At 53.7% G+C, this 23,489-nt stretch overlaps 1 protein-coding gene across 1 annotated transcript; it reads right to left on the bottom strand.

The window, feature by feature from the left end:
- Positions 1 to 706: 706 nt before the first annotated feature.
- Positions 707 to 23,489, bottom strand: PLEKHO2 (pleckstrin homology domain containing O2). Its single transcript, XM_046009930.1, has 6 exons — positions 23,366 to 23,489; positions 17,142 to 17,291; positions 12,889 to 13,005; positions 8,011 to 8,115; positions 6,421 to 6,519; positions 707 to 4,095 (listed from the first exon to the last, which is right to left on the bottom strand). Exons 1-6 carry the CDS (start codon positions 23,375 to 23,377, stop codon positions 3,091 to 3,093), a joined length of 1,488 nt encoding a protein of 495 aa, XP_045865886.1. The 5' UTR covers positions 23,378 to 23,489; the 3' UTR covers positions 707 to 3,090.

Genomic DNA, 23,489 nt, shown 5'->3' with positions numbered 1-23,489 from the left:
AAGATAAAACCAAGTTTTTATCTTAAAAACTGACATCACCAATGAGGGATGAATGAAGGTCTTATGTCTCTAGATGTGATGCCCTGAGAAGGACCTACTGTCACCTATGCAGTTTTCTTGCTGAGAATCCATAACCTCAGTCTCATTATGAGGAAACCTCACAGTGACAAACCCTAAGTGAGGGATATTCTAATAAAAAGCTGGGGGTGAAAAAAAAAAAAAAAAGCTGGGGGTGGGTGCCTGGGTGGTAAGTCGGTTGAGTGCCCCGCTCTTGATTTTTGACTCCGGCCATGATCTTGGGGTAGTGGGATCAAGCCCTCCATTGTGTTCTGTGCTCAGTGGGGAGTCTGCTTGAGATTCTCTCTCCTTCTTTCTCTAAAATAAATAAATAAATTATTTTTAAAAAGAGGGGGAAGGGGAGGAAGGGCTGTATTCTTCAAATGTATCCACATCACAGCCACAAAGGCTGTGGAAACATTTCAGATTAAAGGAGACTAGAGAGACATGTATGTAATACTTAAGCCTACACTGAAGGAAAAATATAAATGAGATTATAAAAATATAAATGAGATTATTGGGTCAAATGACAAAACTGGAATAAGAACAATAATAAGTACACCAATGTTAATTTTTCTGAAGTTGATAACTGTATTATGGTTACATGAAAGAATATACTTAGGAAATGCTCACTGAAGTATTTAGGGATAAGGGACCATGAAAATGAATTCCTCAGTGATTCAGAAAAAAATATATATTTATATGTTAAAGACAGAAAGCACTCAAAAGATAAACCAGTGGGTCTGATAACACATGGATTTTCTTTGTAATGTTCTTATTCTTGCAAATTTTGTTTGAAATAATTTCCAAATAGTCTCTAAAAATTCAAAAGTGTTGTTCTTTATGACACTTAGCTCCCAGCTATAGAAACAGTGTAGGCGGGGGTGGGGAGGGGGTAAAATTGGAGGGCCTGGCTGAGTTTAGCAAAGATGGGACCCAGCCTATGGGAAGGGAGCCCTAGAATGAAACTTAAAAGACGGGTGATGCCACTGACCAACCCCCACCTACCCTCTGCTTCCTTGAGGCCAGCCCTAGAGCTCATCCCCACACTAACAAACAGGCTTGCAGCAGAGAAGTTCCATAAAAAGGGATTTATTGCCAAACTTCAAGAAAGGCGCTTCATGACAGAAGACATGGAATGCCATCCTCCTCGAGGCAGGCAAGGCAGCCCCTGTATATTCCCCATCCTTCTACCCCTCCCATTGAAGCCAGCTTTCCCCTTGGGGCCCAGGTCACCATGGCATGGGGACTCCATAGGAACCAATGGCATTAGGTCACTGAGATGGCCCCAGAGTTACTTGCTTAATCTGGTCACTTATCAGAGGAGGAAACTGAGGCTCTAGTCCCTGGAAACAGGTGACTTGGCTAAAGCCCCAGCCAGCCCAGGCTGCTGGTGGGGGGAAAGCTGTTCCCCAAGAGAAGACTGCAGGGGGCCATGTGACATGGGCACATGATGACATCCTTGCTCTCCTACTGAAGGCAGACGGACAGGCATGGGAACCTAGTTTTGTCCATGGAGTGTAGTTTGAGGAGACCAGTGGGGCCCGTGAGTCAGGACATTGCTGTTCACCTCCACCCTGCCTAGGACAGGCTGCAGAGTAGACATCTGCCCCTCTTGATCCCTGGCCATTATCCTCAAGAACAAAGTAGAAGTACAGTAAAGAAGGCATTGACCTGCACTGGCAGGTCTCAGTGGGCACGACTGGTGATGGGGCAGTGGACAGAAAGGCCGGGGCATGCAGCTATGACCCTCCTGTCTCCTTTTTCAGTAAATAAAAGTGCACATGCAGAAACCCCCTGAGCAGACCTGTCAGAAGCTGCTCCCACTCCCACAGGCCCCAGGGAGAGCGGCTGTAGCCCTCAGGGGGCTCTGCACCTACACAAAGACTGGATGCATCCCCAGAGCCAGGGACAACTGTAGGGGAGTTGGGGGAGGGAGGGAAAGAGAGAGAGAGGCCCAGGCAAGCATGGACCAGGAAAGGGACAGAAGAAAATGCCCATTCCACAAGGAAGTTCAGGAGGAGCAGTCCTTCTGGGGCCTGAGCCAGAGGGGTGGGGGGAACAGGGAAAAGGGAAGTTATTTCAGGCCCCAACATACCCCCATCAGCATTCAAACAAATGATTGGGATATTGGACCTGTTTCGGTTGAGGTGGAACCAGAGACCCAGATATAAATCCCATCTGGGGAGGCACGGAAGTTGAGGTGGCATCTCTTCTGAAGGTTGATTTATAATGAAGTATATACAGGATTTTCTGATGTTGACATCAGAGCCATTCTCGGGCTCACCTCTACAGGAATGTGCATGGCTGGACATAGGCTGGTTCAGGGGTAGAGACTAGACTAGGAGACCCTTGAGTTCGTCCTCCACCCTGGAATCCTCCAATCATAGCTCACCAGAGGGGAAGGCCTGCAGAATGGGAAACAAGCCCAGAAAGGAGCCACACATCCAATGGCATTCTCACACAGCTGCCTCCCATCTGCTGGCACAGGCCCTGGATTCCAGGTCTCACTCAGCTGAGGGAAGAACCTAGAGCTTGGACCCAAGGCCTTGGCAGCTACTTATAGTAGGTGTGTGGGGAGGGTTGCTTATGGCTCGGAGCGGCCTCTGCCACAAGGCTCTCTACCTGGAAACATGTGGACATGGGAGCTGCAGGGGGGGCTCAGCTGTGCTCTATTCAGAAGTCAGGAATGTAAACTACTGGGGGTGGGAAGCAGAGATGATGTCACCTTCAGAACCCCAAGTGCCATGCTAAAGCCCTGGGGCAGTTCAGAACAACCATGCAAGCAACCAAGTGTGTGCTCCCAGCCCAAGCCCAGAGCCTAGAGGCTGGGCCAGATAGTGGCCCTGGGTGGCACCTGGCCCCACTGGCCAGAGCAGGGCGGGAAGGATGCCAGGAATCTGCAGGTCCTGGCCATACCCCCAACATGCCTAATGGCCCTTCTGCAGCCTGAGCAGAAGCATGTTTTTTGGCAGGGTTGGGCTGTGATAGACTGGGCAGACTAGGAGGAACCATGCCCTGGCCCAGCAGGCCCTAGGGTGCACTTCTCCTGTAGATGGTCACCAGCTCCTTCCGCTTCTCCTGTAGCCGAGGTGCTTCCTGGCTCAGCTCCTCCAGATCTCTGATTTCCTGCAGGACTTGGGTGGCCTGCCTCAGCTGCTCCACAGCCTGGCTGAGCAATGTCTCAGCACTTACAGGGGTCGGCTCACTGTCCAGCACCTTGTTCAGCAGCTTCTCTGTCTGTTCTGAGGCCACCTTCACCTCCAGGTGGGCCCGATACAGCCGCTCTCCAGGTTGTCGTGGGCGCCGCGGGCCTTCCCCAAGCAGGTCCCCCAGGGAAGAAGAGCGGGGATGGAAATGAGGTGGCAGGTCCCAGCGGGGCAGTGCTGTGGGTGTTGTTGCGTCCTCTGGTGTCATTTCTGAGATGCCTGAGGCCTGGGGTGGCTTGATGGGCTTGGGACTGTCATCCATACCATTCACCGAAATCTCTGCTGGGTCTGGGGCAGAGGTCTCAGAGGCCTCAGGACTCTGGGCTGGCCCAGAAGCCTCCATCCCACTCATGGAGGCTCTCAGTTTCTCTGATAAGATCTTGGGTGGGGGCGTAGGGGGCTTCCCACCCTCCTTGGGCACAGCTTCAGGCATCTCAGAGCAGGGAACCTGGAGTTCTGTACTCTCAAAATCAGGGGGATCCTTGGCATTCTCCCAGCTCACTTTCAGTTTGTCAGGCAGAACCCTGTTGGGGGGCTGCTCAGAGCCACTGTCCTGCTCTGGAGTCTCTGAGTCCTCTTGGCTCCCAGGGTGGGACTCAGAGCTTGCTGAGACGGGGGATGGGGCTCCCGCCCCAGCAGGGGTCTCCATGCTGTCACCAAGGCTGGTTATTTCAGGTGCTGGGGAAGGCTTGGTAGGAGGCATAGGGGGCTTGAGTATCTCCCGGGGCTGGGCTGCACTGACATCATTGCTGGGGGCAAACACCGGTGGCCCACTATCTGGAACGTCGAGGTCCAGGCGCAAAAGTCCATCAGAAGCTGCGTTGGCTACCTGGTAGGGGACAGTATATGGGTGTCATCTTGGGTAACTGGCATTTGGATCCGATGTGTCCACCCATAAGGGTACTCAAGCCCTCCCATCCAGGCTTCCCAGGTCCCCAGCCCCCCCTCTCTGCCCTGGCTTCCAAGGCCACATGATTAGAAGCTAAATTGATTCTCTGATGAATCCTCTCCTTTCCCTCACTTGCACAGAACTCCCTGTTTTGGAATCACAAGCCAGGAAGTCAGAGCCTCTTGGTGCCTAGTCCTCTTGGTGCCCCAGCCTGTGAAAGAGACTGCTTTATAGTGGCAACTGTATTGGCCTGGGCAGCAGGGGACATGGTCCAGCTCGGTTTCTGATCCCTTTCTGGCTGTCTGGCCTTGGGAGGATCCCGTCTGTGCAACCATTCACTCAGTGGGGCAATGGGACTAGGACTCAAACATGGCCTTCTGAGTTATCGCGAGCCCACTCATTTCTGCTTCCCCTCCCTGGAGATTGCTCTCTGATCTGCCAGCCTCACAGCCAGCCCTCCAGCCCAGATTTCTGCAGCCAGTGCCTACTCTCCTCATGCCGTCAGATGTGGTCCCAAACCACAGCTGACCGCCACAGGAGGACAGCTGCACCAAGTAAGCAGCTGCCCCCTCACCTTGCCCCAGGGACCCACAGGGACACCCAGCAGTCCCCCGGTGATGGAGACCCTCCCAGGGAGCCTCAGAGGCCCTGGAGCAGGGCTAGGCAGAAGGCCTCTCCCAGGGTCCCTTGTGGTGGGGGTCTTGGCTGGGACCCCCACTCTCTTTTACCATGCACACAGGTGATCTGGCCAACACATATGCTCACTCAGTCATTGGGACATGAGTCCCTCCCTGAATTCTTCTCAGAGGGTCTCTCCCTCCAAGGCCAGCCCTCCCCTAATACCTAGCCTACCCCCTCAGGCATTTCCTTTCTCTCTGGCTATGTCAGTCTTTCCTTCTGCAGGCTTTATTCCCTCAGCTGACAGGCATGAACAGGCTGTCTCATTTCAGAAGCAAACTCTCCAATGACCTTGGCCCCTTCCCTTCTCTCTCCTCCCTCCTATGGTCCCCTTCCCTCTGGCACCCCCAGCTCTGTTCCCCTCGATAAACCTAAGCCAACTCCTCTTCTGAGATAGTTTATGCAGTGAATGTCCCCACCTGCCCCTTTCCCCAATCCTGCCTTTGTGATTTGTGGCTGCCAACCTGGCTGCCAACCCCCAAGTCCTGTGTCCTTCTTTCTCTCTGGACTGCCATTTACCTCTCTGGCTTCCTCTTCCTTGGCTATCTACTGCCTGGCCCCACTCCCCAAATGTAGCATTTGCTGAGGTTTTTTCCTGGCCTCCAAAATCTTTCCCCCCAACATCCACCCCCATCAGCAACACTGCCTATAACACAACCCTCACCCTGCCTATAATTTCTCTCAAATTCTCTATTCCCAGAGAAGGGAATAGACCCAGTCGGCAGGCTTGGGTCCACCTCTGGACCACCCTCCTCTCTGTCTGGTCTGCCTCCCCTAACCCTGTATTCAGTGGCAAGCCCAGATGGCTCTTGCTTCCCAGTGTCTCTCCCATTATGGCCTCTCTTTTCATCCCCTTCTGGAGTCCAGAGGGCCCACCTCCTCCCTTTTCTTGGCTCCTTGCCTTTCCCTCCCTCAACCCAACCCACTGCACCCTGGGCTTCAATTGATCTCTGGAATGTACCCTCCTGTGCATTCTATTCCCAGCTCCAGCATTCAAGGCCTCTATAATTTCCTACCCTCAACCCGCCTTCCCAGACTCATCAACCCATCAGAAGAACTCAGTATACCCCAAACTCTCCTACCTCAGCTCAGGTCATTCCCTTGGCCAGGGGGCTCCCTCACATCAAGTCTGCCAGCTGAAACCCTTCCTATCCTTCAAGGGTTGGCTCATGTGCCAGTGGGCCCTCCATGGTCTCTCCTGCTTGGAGAGCCCTCCTGTCTCTCAGAGCCCTCCTCTGTACAGAGAAGTTAGACACAACCCTGCTTGGAGCAGTCTGCAGACAGGTCTTTTCTCCAGGTGGAAGCCGAGCTCTGAGAGGCAGGGCCTAGCATCAGGATCTCAGTTTCCCTCAGTATTGACTCTGAATAAGGCCAGTGTGTAGACTCAACAAGCAAAGCAGACATCTCTTCTCCCCGAGCACATACAACACATTAGCTTCCACACACAGACACACTGCATACGACTCAGGAAGCCCCAACTCCAAGAATCCTCAGGTAAAAAAGGTGGCCCGAGCTTGGCTGCCACCTTAAGGAGCTGGGATCCCCAGCTCAGCTGATCTCCGACCTAAGCTGGGGGCAAAGTCTTACCTCTTTTAGGTGGACTCTTGTAGGTGGCCGGCGCCGCTGGCCCCCACGCACCCGGTCCCGTGTCACGTGCTCCAGGGCACAGCTCTTGTCCACTTTCACCTGAGAAGAAGGAATAAGGTCAGTGCCCGGCAGGGAGAGGAAGAAATGCCCAGGCCCGTCTCAGAGGCAGGGTCTACACCATCATCTTCCCTTTAGAGGGCAGGGCCCCACCACTGGCCCTCTCTTTGAGGCATCTCCCTGTGTCTGGACTTTGCTTTTCTTCCTGTTACTACACTGTCTTTGTCATCTCTCAGCAGTCGGAGGCTCTTCCTCTCTGCCTCAGTCTCCCTGCCTGGATCTGGGCTACCAGCCCTTGCCCTTCAGTTTACTGCAAATATATACAAGCAGCCCTGAGGCTGCTGTTGTGCTCAGCTGGGGGAGCGGGGAGAAGGCCCGTGATCCCCTGGTGCCTGGCTTCCAGAAAATGGTCCCTGTCACTCTCCCAGGTCCTTGAAAAAGCAAAAAGCCCAGGAAAGAGCAGGGCCTCTGCCCCTTTGGGCCAGGGTGTCTAGAAGATAGCATATCCTCTCTGAAGGTAAGGAAAGACAGTCAGGAATAACTGGGAAGCCAAAGTAAGTAAGATTTGCATGGGAAATCCAGACTCTAAACCCCGGTACAGCTTGTCCTTAATGGGGAATGTGGCTAAGATTCTTTAACCCTTAAGTTCAAGGTCAGACCCACCCTGGGTGGGGGGCGGGGGCGAAGTTCAAGAGTCTGTTCCTGACTGCTCCAAGTCTGTGGGCTGACAGACAGCTGTTTCGGTGGCCCCCAACATCTGTATGTCCCATCACCCCTCACCCACGGAATGGGGATATTTTCTCCAGCTAGTAAAGAGCTGAGCATAATGGAGTCTCATAAAACATGACACAGAGTCATGGCTGTGAATCAGGAGACCTAGGTGTTAAGAGGGACTTGCCTGGGAAGATTCCTTCCCTCAGGTCTTAGTCTTCTGCAATCCAAGGGGTCAGTTTAGGTGCCCCCCAGGTCCATTTTAACCCAAATAGCTGTGAATCCATGATGTCAAAGACAAATCCTCCCTAGGAGATCTGGGCCCATGGGATACCCTGCCCACTGAAAGCCTGATCATAGCCACTGTTGCCACAGATCACACTACAGTACAGGGGGCTGGCTGGTCATTGCCGACAGATGGGGAGACCCAAGGCCAGAGCCAGCCTGGCCTAGACTTGACTGAAAGCTCTCAACTCAGCGCCCCCAAGACCTCTCCGGGCTGGGCCCACCAGCTGTTTTCAGCTAAGGCTGGGTTGGAAAGGCTGCAGGGCTGCCACTAGTTAAATTCTACTCTATCACTTACTCACTTTTTAATTTAAAACAAATTACCTAATTTATTGACACCTCAGTTTCTTCATCCTTAAAATGGGTACACTACTCTGAGAGGTGTTGTGAGTATTAAGTGCGGTAACAATAGCAGATGTCCAGTGTTTGCAGCAATGACATAATGAAGAGGTTGTCTGAGGTGGGGCAGGCAGAATCCTCTCTGAGATCACACATGGTGGGAAAGTGGACATAGTCATCCACAGGACCGTATCGCACCTCATCAAAAGCCTTGTTCTTGCCTCGGTTGATCCCTTCATTGAGAGCTTTGATCCAGGCTTCCTTCTCCTCCCCACTGGTTGCTTGAAATTTGATGTCGCTGACCTGCAGGGAGCATGGATGGAGTGGATGGCAGACGTTTAACAGAATTTATATTTGGGGTCTTAAGGAAGCTTCCCATCCCAGATCCCAAAGTCTGCCCTGGCACAGCTGGCCAGGAGCAAACTGAAATGACCCCCATAACAGGTCTGATATGGGGCTCTCGGGTTGGGGCACAGATCCAGCAGAGAAGGGGTTCGTTCTCAGCATGATGCTGTCAGAGATCTGAGTTGGAATCCACCGTGCCCTGTGGAAAGAGCCAACATCAGGTCTTACTCCATTTAAGTTCCCCAGACCAGCTGCCAGTTTTTTCCGTAAAGTAGGAATTGTCCTGATGTTCCTTCACACCAGGCTGAGCACAGTGACAGAGGTGACAGGTATGAAGGGTGTCCATCAGTGAAGACCCCCTGGAACCAGGGCCACATGCATCTCCCCAGGGGCCCCCCAATTCAGCCCTGGCCAAGTGAAAAAGTCCCAGGGTCTCCTTTCTGCCCTTAAATCATAGACTATACAAGAGAAAGGGTACCAGGGTTCAATTCCAACCCCCTCATTGTGCAGATAAGGAAACAGAGGCTTACAGATGGGATGGGACTTGGCCAAGGTGACCTAAAGTAATCCCAAGTCTCCTGAGTCCACCCCACCCCAGGGGTCCCTTTTCATCTCGGGCAGGAGCTCCCAGCTCATAAATTAGAATCAGAGAGACACCTGGCTGGCTCAGTTAGTGGAGCATGAGGCTCTTGTTCTCCGGGTTGTGAGGTGTTGGTGGTGGTGGTTGTTCTTTTAGGGTTTTATTTATTTATTTATTTATTTAGGATTTTATTTATTTATTTGAGAGAGAGTGTCTGTGTGCACAAGCAGAGGGAGGAGCAGGCAGAGAGAAAAGCAGGCTCCCCACTAAGCAAGGAGCCAGATATGGAACTCAATCCCAGGACCCTGGGATTATGACCTGAGCCAAAGGCAAACGCCTAACTGCCTGAGCCACCCAGGCGTCCCTCAGGGTTGTGAGTCTAAGCCCCACATTGGTGTAGAGATTACTTAAAAAAGGAAATTTAAATCTTAGGAAAAAAGAAGCATCAGAGGGCAGCTCAGCGAGCCCCCTCCCTGTCTGCCTCCAAGGTCAGACAGGAAATATAAAAGTAGCAAAGCCACACACACTAAGGGGCCACTTTGCACACTAGGGCCTCTGAATTGGACAGCACACCACCTACAGCTGGCTGACCTTAAGCCTCAGTTCCTCATCTATAAAAGGTCAAGACCGCCACAACCTGCCTCATGGAGCTGTAAAGATCAACTGTGTATCTCAAGTGCTGAATCTGGAGCTCAGCACAGAGTGAGTGCTCAGTAACAGGAATTATCACCACTGCCTGCCTTCTGACAAAACAGTCCCAGTTTCCTAATCTGGATAAACGGGTCATGCCTGCCCCAAAGCAATGCTGAGGGAATTAAACATGACTAAAGCCAGGGCCCTGCACACAGTAGGTATTCAGTAAACAATGACTGAATGAATGAGCCAATAAATGAATGAACTGACCCACAGTTCCTTCCCTTGCCCCGTTTTTGGGCCACTGCCCACTCTGACCTCAAGATGCCCTAGTTCTTGGTCGGGAAGGCTGCCAGCCTGCCATCCCCCACCCTGGTGTTAGATAGCGCCTTCCCTCCCGCCACCCTCTAAGTTATGTAACACCACAGTCCGCCTGGCCCCCGCAGCATCCTCGTTATATAACTTCCTCCTGGCTGCCACCTCCTTCTCATGCAGGGCCCTGGGTCCCACCCACCTCCCCATGCCAGGCACAGCCAAATGCTCATTTGCATGACCAGGGTAAATTCGATCCTGGCAGCAGATCTGCAGTTAAGTCAGAAACCCCAGGGCACCTTGGCAACTGCCTCTTAGCCCAGCCATCAGGGCTACAGGGGGCTCAGGGAGGGACAGTGGCTACACCCAGGCTCTGCAAAGGCCCACCCAACCCTGTGACAGGGGCTGTCAGAAAGGCGGTCCAGGGCCAGCCCCTTGGAGCCCAACTGCTCCTCCTCCTCGCAGGCCCAGAGATGGTGGGGCCCCTGCATAGTGCAGGATTTAGCATGCCGGAGAGCTGCAGAGGCATATACTTGAATTCAGCCACAGATGGAGCAAGAGCAGGGCAGAGAAAGAGCACTGGCCTGGGAGTCAAGCTAAAAGTGTTCTAGTCCCACCAACCCACAATGCACAGGCCTGTGCACTACTCAAGGCGTCAGTGGGACAAGATCAGAACCATTGTGCCCAACCCAAGCTGCAGTCCTTCTCCACCGGCCAGCCCATGTGAAAAAGGCTCAGGGGTTGGCAGGGGGTCAGCCTCTGTTCTCTTCTGCTCCGTGAGGGAGAAGGCCTCAGGAAGACCTACACACTAGCCAAAGGGATCCCCTGGGAGACAGAATAAGTGGTTAAATCGGACCCAGTCCCACTCTGAAGAACCTTGTTATCCTGTCTCTAGGAGTGAGGCATCCTGCAAGGGGGACCAGAATGGGCACAACTGGAATACCAAGAAGTTATTCCTCCTGCCCCACCCCTGGCCCTGTGTCCCAAAGAGCCACAGGCCACGCAGGTCCTTCTCAAGTGCTTCCAAGAAGCCCCAGGGCCACAGGAGCTGCTAGGAGTTTCACAGCTAACAGGACTGGCCACAGAATACGCCTACATGACCTGGGAAAGGGGGAGGACAAAATGACAGGGAGAAAAAAAGTGGGGGGGGGGGGAGACAGGCAGCAGGAAAGAGGAATGGGCCAAGCTGGCAGAGACCAGCAGGGCAGCAAGGCCCAGCTAGGCCACCCTGCTTCCTGGCAGCGTCTGCCTGTGACCTCATGGCAAGGGCGTGGGGATGGGAGGCAGGGGGAGAGGGACATGCAAGACACTGGAGTCTTTGTTTATTTGATTAGAGGGGGGAAAAAAGGCAGCCTCAGGACCAGACTACCAGGGTCATGTGACCTCCCGGCCAGCCGGCGGCCTCACCGAGGGTAGGGAACACCCAGGGCGATAGGAAAAGGAGGATGAGAGGACGCGGGAGACATGGTGCTCTGGGCAGTGCACTATCTGATTTCTGGAGAGCCCTGCTCTCTGTAGTTTCTCAGGTGGTGAGGGCCAGGGGAGTGAAACCAGATGTACTGTCCTCCCACCATCCTGCAGCCCCCACTACTTGCTCCATAGCCCCATCTCCCCGACTTATCTTCCTGTTCCCAGAGTCACCTAGAGCCAACCTGAACTCTTAACAGAATTGGGGGTGGAAATCAGGGTGTTGGCCGAAGCAGCTAAGAATGCAGCTGCACAAACAGGCCCCTCTGAAGGTGATGGGCCACCCTGAGCTGGGCCCGACCTGCCTAAGCCCACCATCAGCTGATTGTTAAAGCTGGGCAAAGGAGGCGGCCCACACAACAGCACTGGCAGAGGACAGACAAGCACAGCCCTAGCCCCCCACATCCACAGAAGCTCACTCAGAGACAACAACGACCCAGACAGACCCATGGTCAGGTGAACACTCACCTGCATATAAAGAGATACACACACACACACACACACACACACACAACTCTCCATACATAACGTGCTCTGCATGTCACTCATACACAACAATGCCTGCTCAGAGAGGAAAGTAGGTCTCCAGAACAGGGAGAGGGCTAACAGAACTGAAAGACCAAAATATGGTTCTCTTTTTCCTAAGAGCCCTAAGCAGCAGATGTCAAGTGAAACCAGGGTCCAGCCCCATGAACTGTCACACCACCATAAACCTGGACTCATACCCCAATTCCCAGAGCTCCACAGATGCCTCTGTGTCCCACCCCCTCGGAGCTGGACAAAGGGTTAGTGAGTAACACATCACAGCCTCCTCCAGGGCCCAGAGCCCTGGGGATCAGAGGACTTAGGCTCCTGGCCCTTAAAGCTCGGGGAGAACAGAATGGCCTCCAGCAGACCCAGACCAGATGCTCCCAACCCCCAGCCTCTGTGACTCAGCCTCACTCTGTGAGGCTCCATATGACGTGCAGGGGTTGGGGTGAGGCGTGGCCCAGCTGCAGATGGGCGCGAGCTGGAGAGGTGCTGTACACGCCAGCCTCAAATGTGAACCCCTCCTGACATCTGTGAAACTATACCATGCATCAACACCCACCCAGACTCCCAGCCAGAGAAATGTGGTGCAAACAGAAAACCTCATCTGCACACACAGCGTGTCCCAGGGGAAGAACCGCCCCGGCAAGAGACCTTCTCCAGCTTTAGCCGAGAAACGGAAAGTGCAAAGGGAGGGAAGGTGGGGGACTGCAGGTCTCTGAGCACTGAGTCCAGGATGGAGCAGGAGGGGTGGCCCACCCATGAAGGCCTGAGATTAAGTGGAGGTCACAGCCTCCCCTCAGCCCCAGACAGCATCAGGGTACTGCAGGCCTGGCGAGCTGAAGGCTTCGTTCCCCAGTTTTCCTGGCTCAGCTCTGAGCCTCATGTGTCCAGGGTGTGGGAGCAGGCCAAGGGCCCCACCTCCAACTACAGCCTGGGAAGGAGGCCCCAGAGCCTGGAAGGGGAGAGGGGACCAGACATCTCAGCAGTGCCCTACACGCATCAACCAGGGGCTGGGGAGACTCCGGGCCAAAATGAGTAAAAGGTCCAACCTGTGGCAGCCCCTGGGTCTGAGCCTCAGCCACACTCCAGAGACCCTCCAGAGGCTATATCCAGGGGCCTGGCCTGCCTTAAGAGAGCCTTCCGGGGGTGATCTTCCCAAACCTACCCTGGCCTGGAGGGAGGTCAGGCAGCAGTGGGCATAGCCCTACCTTGTTCCCCGGGGATCGCTGCAGGATAAAGCGGTGTTTCCTCTTGAGGAGGGCACGAAGGTCCTGGCACTTCTCATAGCTGCCCAGCTCCACTGTCTCCACACACTTCTGCTCATCCTAGGGAGGGAGGTAGAGAAGACATGAATCGGTGAGAGCCAGACACATCCAGATCCTCAAATACCCAGGCTCCACCTCAGACTCTGATCCCAGTCAGTGAGGGCATCACGCAGTCAAAAGACAAGCTTGGGCTGCCAGTCAGTCACCAAGATGTGGTATTTGGACCCCAGCAAGTAGGTAGTGTTTGGCCCGTGCTGACTGGAAGGGTGCCCTCAAGGCTCAGCATCCGCATGAGATACAGGGCACCCAGGCTGGAGGTGGACAGCAGGGCTGACTCAAATGACTAAGGCCAAAGGAGAAGACAGCAGAAGCTGGAGAGACTTTGGAAAGGACACCTGGGGGTCCAAGCAGGCCCAGAGGCCACGCAGAGAACTGTGGAAGAGATAGCCTAAAGAGGGAGCAGGATGTCACAAAATGAGAAAAAAAAAGAAAAAGAAAAAGAAAAAGCTTTCCAGGCAGAGCCACGGAGGGAAGTGTGAACTATGCACATTTGAGCTGCACGCCCTGCCTTTACCACAATGATCCTGAACTGACTTCCCCACTTGGCATCTTCCTCCACTGACCCCTGGCTAGGTGGGGAGACCACTTTCTGTGGCCTGCACAATGGAGAGGGCGAGAATTCCTTCAAAAGCAATCCCCCCACTAACCTGCCACCCTGAAGCCTCATCACTAAAAAGACAGTGGGCAGCCTCTTCTAGACCACCCCTGGACACTGGCTGGGCTGCACTCCTGCCCACCAGCCCTGGCGCTGGAGTATTTTCTCCATGGGGGCTCCACCCACCAGGTGCCTTTGACGCAAGCTGCCTGGGACCAGCTCCCCACTCAGGGGTGGTCGGTTCTTTGCTCTGCCAGGGGAGACCCAGCTGGAACAGCTTCTCAGTGTGCTGCATTCTCACCCCTGAGCATCCGGGGAAGAAGCAGCAAACCCTGGAGGTGGGGGCTGGAGGGGAGAGCTGCCCTAGAGGCTGGCCAGCAAGTTAAGGACATGCTTGTGCTTGGACATCACTCAGAGAGCCAGCAAGAGCACCCACCAGGGACCGCCTTGGTGCTCTGCAGTTTTTGGTGGAATATCTGAGAGGCAGTGACTCAACTGTCTGCAGAGGAAATGCCCTGATTTCCCTCCATGATAATCTGCATATGTTAAGAACCTCTGACACTTAGCAGGCACTTTTGCTTCTTTGATTCTCCTGAGCCTCCCAATCTTCGTGAAAGCCTAGAGCCCCAGTATTTGCCTCACTATATACAGGAAGAGAATGAGGACTGGAGGCGAACTGATTTGCCCAATGGGCACAGACACAAATGTAAGGGGCAGCGCCAAACGCAAAGCTACCTCCTGCCTCCCAGTCAGAGCTGTTTCCAGCACACCACACTCCTTCCAGCCATCGTCAGAGGCTTGGTGATCAATGCCTTAGCAACAGGTCACTGTGTCTCAGTGGTCCTCCAAGTGAGGCACCTGGCCCAGCAGCAGCATCACCTGAGAACTAGTTAGAAATGCAAATTCTCAGGCCCCATCCCCACTGAATCATAACCACAGGCGAATGGGCCTAACAGTCTGACGACTAACAGGCCCTTCAGGTGATTCTGCTATATGCAAAAGTTTGAGAAGCTCTGCTGTAGAGCAGAGCTTCTCAACCGCAATAGTACCTGGGAGCTTTAAAAACCCCAATGCCCAGGCAACATCTCAGACCAATTTCATCAGGACCTCTCGGGGTTGGCGCCCAGGCATCTGTATTTTTCAAAAGAGATGACCGTATAGACAAGGGTGATAACCACTGACCTGCTCTCTCTTTGGGCTGTCTGGGGAAGGAGAACAGATAGATGGCCAGGGTGACCAGATCTTTCCCATCCAGGTTCAGTTAAGTGTCTTTTTTCATTTTTGCTTCCAAGCATCTCTTTCCAATCCCTAGTTTCCAAGACTTTCCAAGTTCCTCTACTCCACACAGGTCTAGTAATGTCCACCTGCTCCAGGAAGCCTCCTGCCACACCCCCACACCTGAGCCCTGGTGCTCTCCCTCTTCTGAGGTCTCTCATCCACAGAGCACCTGCCAGGCACAGGCACTATAGGAGGCTCTAGGGCCACCCTGCCATGGGGAAGAGCAATCCTAACTCCCTGCCGGGCATCTCTGTCTACCCTGGGCTGCGTATGTGTCTTACCTCTACAGCACCCTATGAAAGGCCGCCCTCAAGAGGGACACATACTGGATTAGTTTGCTGGACTGAATGCCTGACACAGGGTGAGACTCTGGTCTAGCAGGTCCCCTCCTACCTGCATCCAGAGAAAGAGCTGCCTGGGGAAGGATGCAGCTCACCTGCCCCATGTGCACAGGCCTCCCTCAACTGGACAACTACAGGCCCAAACACACCCTCCTCTGTCTGGGAACAAAAAGTCAGTCCATCCCCACCACCCGGCTCTCCCCAGGGTTTCCTGACCTGGGTCTCCCCTCCACCCGAAACACTGAATCATCTGGCCCTTCTGCAGCTCAGAAAAACGGATAAACCAGCAGGCACTGGGTGGGGGCAGCATTTTTGGAATGTCAGCCTCACTGACAGTAAAGAAACAGCCAAGAGCCATTTGCACTCGCCTAGTTCCTGACATCAGAAAGAGGAATTGAACTCATAAGCATTTCTCAATTCCTGCTCCTGGGCCAACCTTCCCTACCCCCCAAGTGCGAAGTTCTTGAAATTGCATGGAGGTTTTTAATAGTGACTCTTAAGCCTGATTTAGAGGTTTCATGTTTATGGGATGTGAAATCCTTCCCACTTCCCAGTTGTGGCCAGATGTGGAGAGGGTGCCCAGGACAAGTCTGGCACTGCCTGACAGGCTGACAGCTTGGGGGCTTGTCATTCAACTCCTATGGCAGCTGGGACCGAAGGAAGCTGTGACAACTGCCTTTATTTATAAAAATATCCCCCTCCTACAGCTACAGCACATCCTAATTTGGTAACAGCAGCAGTATAGAACATCTGGGGGACTGTCTGCACATTTCATTCCCTTGCCCTCCTCCAGCTGCTTCTGACACCCCAACTCCATGAGCCCAGGGACTCGGGAAGGAAAGGCAAGGTGCTTCACAAAGGCAGTTCTCTAAACTGTTAGGTCTGGTTGCCCAACCTTTCTTGGCCTGGGACAATTATTAATTTGCCAAGATAACCTGAGGGATGCTGAGAAAGGATGGTGGGAAACAGGCAGGATCCCTCTTCCTCTGCCTCCAGGCCAGTTCCGCCCCATGTATTCCATCTGTCAAAGGCACGCAAGGAGAGTCCATCTTCCGTGGATGGGCCTTCCAATGGCATCAATCCCAGGACACAAACGTCTACAAGTAAAAGCCACCTCTCCTCCTCAGATCTTCACCCCCAGCTTTATCGACTCTTACTTAACACACAATCTTAACGTCCTTGGTTGTTCAAGTTCCGAGCCTGCCGAAATGGGAAGGCGCACAGGCCTGACGTGGGCAGCTGTGAGGACTATGAGAGGCACGCGGACAGCAGAAGTGGCAACTGGGGCTTGACATTAAAGCAAAAAGAAAAGCTGAAAAGTACGGTCTGGAAGATGGACTAGTCTAATAATAAGTGACTTGGAGCTACCATGGAAAGACTCACTTTTAGTCCAACACCTTCTGTTGAAGAAGGTGGAGAATACTAACATATTTTAGCCAATTTCCACCAAAAATAAGCTTTAGATTTTACTTTCCAGAATCTATGGGTGGAAGGAGCACTGGATTTGGTCTGGGTCCCAACTCCTTCACTCACTGAGATGCTGACCAGTCACTGTCCCCCTAGGGCTTCAGTGTCCTCCTCTGGGACATGATGACACTCTCATATGGGAGATACGGAAGAGCCCCACAACAAGCGTGAGCGCAAAATTTTATTTCTATTCTCATTGCTGAATGGAACAAGCTAAGCTCTACTTTCCAAAAGCCCTAGACTTGTACCTAGAGGTACTGTCCCCACACCACAGTGACCCAGAGAAGATCAGGCACTCCTAGGAGTCAGGTCTCAAACCAAATCCAGTTACACAGCACGTCAAGAGTGGAGCAGGTGTTCCAGTGCCAGGTCTGGGCTCCTCCAGCTGGCCTGGGCTGCCATCCCTTTGCCCCCTCTCCCGGCACCCCAACCACAGGGCCAGGGGGGGTCTTTACCTCGTTCTCGTAGACCAGCAGCTGGGCATGGCAGAGGAGCAGATACCGGTCTTTCCAAAGCCCCAGGAGGCCACCACTGCTCTTCTTGATCCAGCCAGCCTTGTCTGCCCTCCGAGCTCCCCGAGGCTTCTCGCCCCCTTCCTTCACGCCCTGTAAGATAGCACCAGGACATGACATGAGGGCTGCTGCCATGGGGCCACACTGTCCAATGTGTCCCTCTATTGGGTACCTCCTCATACCATCCCAATTGAGCTTCCCCACAAACCCCAAGGCAGATACCCTTAGTCCAATGTCAGGAGAAACAGGAATAGGGGCACCTGGGCAGTTCAGTCGGTTAAACGTCTCTGCCTTCAGCTCAGGTCATGATCTCAGGGTCCTGGGATCAAGCCCCGCGTGGGGCTCCCTGCTCAGTGGAGAGCCTGTTTTTCCCTCTCCCTCTGCCCCTCCCTCTGCTTGTCCGTGTTCTCTATATCTCTCTCGAATAAATAAAATCTTAAAAAGAACAGTAGGGACAACAATAATTGCAACAGGCACCTCAGTACTGAGGCACCAGATTATGTTTTACACACATCATCCCACTTAACCTATATTAACTACTCTCTGGGGTGGTAGCATTGTTATCCACAGGGCACAGGCAAACTGAAGCTCAGAGAGGAGATGACTTGCCAGAGTCACTCAGTGGGAGGGACAAATCCAGAATTCAAACCAGGTCTCCGACCCCACGTTCTTCCAGCTCTACCACTCTGCCTCTCATTGATTCATTCAACCAGTCAACGAACACTACACTGAGCACCTACAACGTCACGGGTGCTGATGTAAGCAGAGAAGAGTAAAAATAATGCATCTCTGTCTTCACAGAGCTGGCAATGCAGGGAAGGAGGAGTCGAACAAACACCAGACACAAATACATTAACAAGCATGAAACGCTATGAAGTCTACAGTGAAGGGGGCATCCAGAAGAGGGGAGTAAAAGAGGACAGTGGGGGACCTCGCTGAGGTCTGGGTGGCCCAGGAAGGCGTTCCAGGGGAGAGGACATTCAGGCAGGAGTGGAGGGATGGGAGGAAGCAGGAAGGCAGTGGTCATCTGCTTCTCCATCCCTGCCCTTCAAGAGTATCCATTCTGCAGGCCCCACCTCCTGCCCCAAAGCAGGAGGTCCTCTGCTCTTAGCACTACCGTAGGCCAGGACTTGGGGGTGGCCATCCGTCTGGTAAGGGCTCCAAGGACTCTGCCTTCAACCACAGGCTGGTACAGGAGGTAAACCTGAGTCCTCTTCTCGGACATGGGCAGCCACCCTGGGGCCTCTAGGCCAGCTGCTGACATCTCATGGCCCTTGATTATCTGCTTAGGTGGCCGACCGTCAGGTGCATGCCTACCCCATGGGGTCATATTTACCTCTGGTCCCCAGCACCTAGCACTGTTCCTTTACACATAATGGGTGCTCAAGAAATATCTGTGAAAGGAAAATAAAAATACACCAAAATTTGCTAACCACTTTGCTTCGGTGACTGGTGCCCACAGCAGTGAGTGTGAAGGGGAGGGTAAAAGAGGGAAGGTCAAGAGGTGTCAAATCTAGAGGATGCTAGAAGGAAATTAGCACTGACTAATTTTGACTACTTTACAATTTACATAAAGTTCAAAAAAGGGGCCCCAGTTAGAAGGAGCATAACTCTCCCCAGGGATACCCTGTGGCCACAGCTGCTTTTGGAAGGACAAGCCTGGGCAGAAGTGTGCTGAGCTGTCAGGGGCTGGGCAGGGCACTGCCTCCTTGCTCTCTATCATGGCAGGGGAGCCCCAGCCTGGTTCTCACTGTGGCCCCACCCCTGTGAACTGCACACTCTGGTGGTTGAGAGTCAGCTTTGAAGCCCAAGTCACACAGACCCGAGGCAAGCCACTTAACCTCTCCAAGTCTTACTTTCTTCATCTGTGAAATGGAGATACATCAGAAGTTGCTAGGATTTTAACTCTACGAGGGCAAGGATTTTTGCTTTGTTTACTGCAATATCCCCAGTGCGTAGACAGCATCTGGCATTCAGTAGATGCTCAATAAATGTTTGTTGAATAAAGATTTGGCATATAAAGTAGTGCCTAGAACACCCTAAACTTAGGAAATGGTAGCTCTCATTGTCATTGTTGTCAACGGCATCCCTCTGGCTCTCAGGGACCCTTTCCCTGGGCCTGGTTCAGAATTTAGGAGAAGGCCCTTCTGGGCTTAGCTGCTGGGCTTCAGTACCCCAGGAGCTCCAGGAATGTGGGGTGCCCCTGATCATCTCTCCCTAACTTGTAGAAGGCAGGAAGAATGGGGAAGTGAGATGGTCCCAAATGGTCTTTCTGGATGGAGGAATGTGGAAGTGGGAGACTTGCTTACAGGCCAGTTAAGAGCCACCCACCCTGACCAGGGAAAGAGGGGACTTCGGCACCCTTTGACCCTTTCACATCCAATCATGCACCAACCCCAACGCCAGAGACCCTGTGTTCAGCCCCCATTAGCTACATGACCAGCAGGATCCTCATCTCCCTCAGTGAGCCCTGCAGGCTGGTGTAGGCCCAGGGCTAGAAGGGAAGAAGTAGGAGATGGGAAACCCCACCCCATCTTTCACACCCCTCCATCAGCAACTACAGCACTGTTGGCCACTTCCTAGGACTGCAGACTCTCAGTCTCTCTCAAATGAAGCAGTAGGGACTGCAGAACACGAAGCTGCTGCCTGGTCTCCCACTGCTGAGTTCTAAGCTTGCCTCCTGCTTTTCAGGGGCCCACCCACCACCCCATGGGATCGCACACCCTTTTCTAAGCTCTCTCCCTCTGCGACCTCCCCTGCCTGCCTCACCCGCTATCTGACATGTGAAAACTTCCTGTCAGCTGGAAGCTCCCAAGGGGTGAAACTAGACACTTGTGCCTTAACTGTGTCCTCTCAGGGTGTAGTAGCTAGAGCAGTGCCCCGTGAACACCATGACTGAGTCAGCTAAAGAAGCAAGTCCAGGGCCTTCGGGAATGGATGGGAAGAGGATGGGATTGAGGCGAGAAGTCACTTTGGGGATGGGGGGAGTGACAACTGAGGGGCTGGAGGTGGCACAAACCAAAGCCCAGGGAAGGATCTTCTTGTCTTAAATCAGTCTCAGCAAGAGCCTCCCAAAAGAGAGGCCTGGCTGGAGGCCAGAGTTGTGCTTGCTTGCCACCCTCCACCCTGCCCCTCGGACACTCCCACCGGGGGGCCTGGCTATGCCCCAGTAAGTTTTAATAAATGGCCCCTCCCCTTGGCAGGGCTCACAGGGGAGGTTTTGTCTTGCTCAGCCCAGTTTCTCGGACTCCTCTCCTCTTATTGATCAGCTGACCACTGTTCTTCCTGTTTCGCCCTCACTTCCCACCCATTCTCAATCAGACCCTCCCCTACCCACTGTGAGCAGCTCCTGAGGCACCCCTAAGCACCAGCCTGGCTCCCTTTCGCCTGAGATGGAAGGCACTCTGGGTCATTCCTTTAAGAAAAGAAAAGGATGCCAGGGCACCCTAACCCTGTGCAGAGAAGGGAACAGGTGGAAACCACAACACAGGCCATGATAGAGACGAGCAGAAGGAACCTTGTTGGCACCTCACATCACAGGGAGCTTATGACCTTTGCCCTTGCCCTTTGCCTAAACCCAGTGATGTGCTGACCAGACCCTGCTAAGAACCCACCGTGTCAGAAGGCGGGATGGGGTAACCAGAGAGGAAGCACAGGCTCTGCCTGGAGTAAGCTTCCAGTCTGATGAGGGCAACATAGACCCTGTGCAGGCAAAGTCCTCAATCTGGGGGTGGGGAGGGCATTCCCCGCTTTTGGGAGAACACGGGACCTACCCCGAGGGAAACCTCAGCCCTAGCTCTCTGGTGGGGTAAGGGCTTGGGGTAAATGTGGGAAGCCCTTGGAGAAGCTAAGGTTTTAGTAGGGTGAGAAAAGAAAGACATACACCTTGGCCCAGAGGAGAAGGAAGGACACAAAGGGTATCAAAGACCCTACACTCAACCCCTTCACTACTGAATGAGAAAGTATAGCCCAGAAAGGGCAAGGGATTAGCTCAAAGTCACAAAACCAGGGCTGGGACAGGACACTGCCCTGCCTGTCTAGATGGATATGGGCAAATGGGCAGCCTAGAGCCACTACAGGCTGAGCCAGGGAAAGGCATGACTATGAGAGGGAAGTGGGGAGTGACAGGACCCCAGGGCAGAGATAGGAAAGAAAGCCTCAGTTTGGGGGTTTTAACCTTATTCCAGTGGCAGCAACAATATCCATGATATCTGCAGTTTTCAAAGCCTTTGCATGTATATCAATCACATTTGTGGACAGCTCACCTCCCTCATTTATGGATGGGGAAACTGAGACCCTGAGAACTCGAGTGGACAAATGCCGAGTGCCCAGACTGCACTTCTTCACTAAGCCTCAGACTGCTGAGGACTACCAAGCTATTGCACAGAGGAGGCCACTGAAGCCGAGGGGTCTTGGCACCAGGGTAGCTGGGACACAGGGACAAAGCTCTGAGCTAGGCAGAGTGCTAAAAACAGCCATGTGGGGTGATGAGGCCTGCCTGAGGTTAGGGGGAAGAGCTAGTGACTATGATCTAAGAGGTTTTAGAGAAACAACGACGGGCACTGAGAGCTACAGAAAAAAGAAGTGATTAGAAGAAATGGGAGGAAAAGAATTAGGGATGCCTAAGAGGAGGTAGGAGATAGGGAACCCCTGGCTGTGTGGGGAGGAGGTAGGCAAGACCTTAGATGGCTCAGGTATGTGGGGGACTCCTGGCATCTGGGAGTCAGTAAGTAGCAATGCTAGAAACTCAGAACCAGACGGAGTGCAGGGCTGGGCTGGCCACGAGACAAACCATCGGCCCAGGAGGCCCCAGGAGAACTTCCCTTAATTGGGGGCCAGAGCAGATCAGGAGATGGAGTAATCCTGTCCCACATCCTCTGGGAGAAGGGGAGGGGCCACAACCAGACAGTCCAACCCTCACACCAGGGGCATGGAGTGGGGGAGGAGCAGCCCCACCCCTGTCAGCAAGAAACCACAGCAAATCATAGTGGCCTGACTTTGCCCCCTACTTCCACCCACTCTGAGAGAAGGGGACACAATCACACAACACCGGGGGAGGAGGCCAAACCCTATATTTTATAGAAGAGGAAATGCAGGCTGAGAGGGGAAGTGACTTATCTACCATCCCACAGAAATGCAGGGCCTGGCCTGGAGGAAACCCCGACAGACTGTGGCCCCAGGAAGTAGGGAGCTGGGCACTGATGCGGACATAGACAGCCTGGTCCACCAAGGGCTCCCCTGCTGACCAGGGTGGCCCCAAGAATGAAGGTTTCATCTTTGCTCTCCACCCATGCTGGCAGACACCTACCCTTCCCTTGGGCTGGGAAGTGCAAAAGCTGACACCCCCTCAGGGGACAAGAAGCAAAGTCCTTGAGACTCAGCAGATCCCGGCTCTAAAGTATTCATTCCACAGATACACATTAGGGGCTCACTGTGTGTTTCCATGATGGCGCTGCTGGGAGAAGTGAGTTTGTAAGTCAAGGGTAGGAGTCACTGAGTGCCTGGCTTACTCCAGACCAAGAGGGTCCTGGGGTGGAAGAGGGAAGCTCAAGGGGCACTGCTGGTCCAGTCTCCCAGCTGGCCAGAGAGTTGGCTCTCCCAAGGAGGTGAGGAAGGCAGTGGCCGGGATCAGTCCCTATGTGGACCTGACTCCAGAGCAAGGGAGAGGGTATGGGAAAGGATCACAGGGACTTATAAAGGGACCAACAGATACGGTCACGGCCTCAAGACTCCTTGAGACAGGGACTGCGAAACCTGCAGACTCGGCCATACACACTCGGACTACCTCCTCCGGATCAGACCTGGCCAGCACGGGGTGTCAACCGTAACCCCGTTCGAGCCCAGTAACCCAAGCCACTTTCAGCGAGTCGTTAACTGACCAGAGCCTCAGTCTCTCTGTCAATCCAATGGGAACAATAACCACTCCGATGCCCACAGTTGGTGAGAGAAGACGAGATGTCCAAGGAGGCTGGGTCCGCGAAGTGCGGAACGCAGAACCCTAGCCCCTGCTCCAGCTGCCTGGGGGGGATGGGGGTGGGGTAGGGGTTGGGTGTCGGGATTCCCGCGGGAGAGGGGCTGGTTGGAACAAGGGCCTGAGCCTGCGACCCCAACAAAAGTGAGCGTCTCGAAGACCCCAGCCCCGACCTCCCGCCTGGCCGGGCCCTCACCTCCTCCTCCATCGCGAGTCCGCTGCTCACTCCCCGCGCCGCGCGGGCTCCGCCACCTCCATCCACACCCGGCCGGGCGGCGGCTCTCTGCGTTCTGTCCCGCCGGCAGCCGGGGGCCCAAGAA

Source organism: Meles meles, chromosome 6, assembly GCF_922984935.1.
Source record: "Meles meles chromosome 6, mMelMel3.1 paternal haplotype, whole genome shotgun sequence".
Classification (NCBI taxonomy): domain Eukaryota; kingdom Metazoa; phylum Chordata; class Mammalia; order Carnivora; family Mustelidae; genus Meles; species Meles meles.
The sequence above is the reverse complement of the archived record's forward strand: the minus strand, read 5'-3'. Positions and strand labels throughout refer to the sequence as shown.

Excerpts from the sequence above, each read along its gene's own strand:
- PLEKHO2 (XM_046009930.1), bottom strand. Across the intron at positions 13,006-17,141 it reads TGCTGGTCTACGAGAACGAG|GATGAGCAGAAGTGTGTGGA; the intron begins GTAAAGACCCCC and ends CTCCCTCCCTAG. Across the intron at positions 4,096-6,420 it reads CAAGAGTCCACCTAAAAGAG|GTAGCCAACGCAGCTTCTGA; the intron begins GTAAGACTTTGC and ends GTCCCCTACCAG.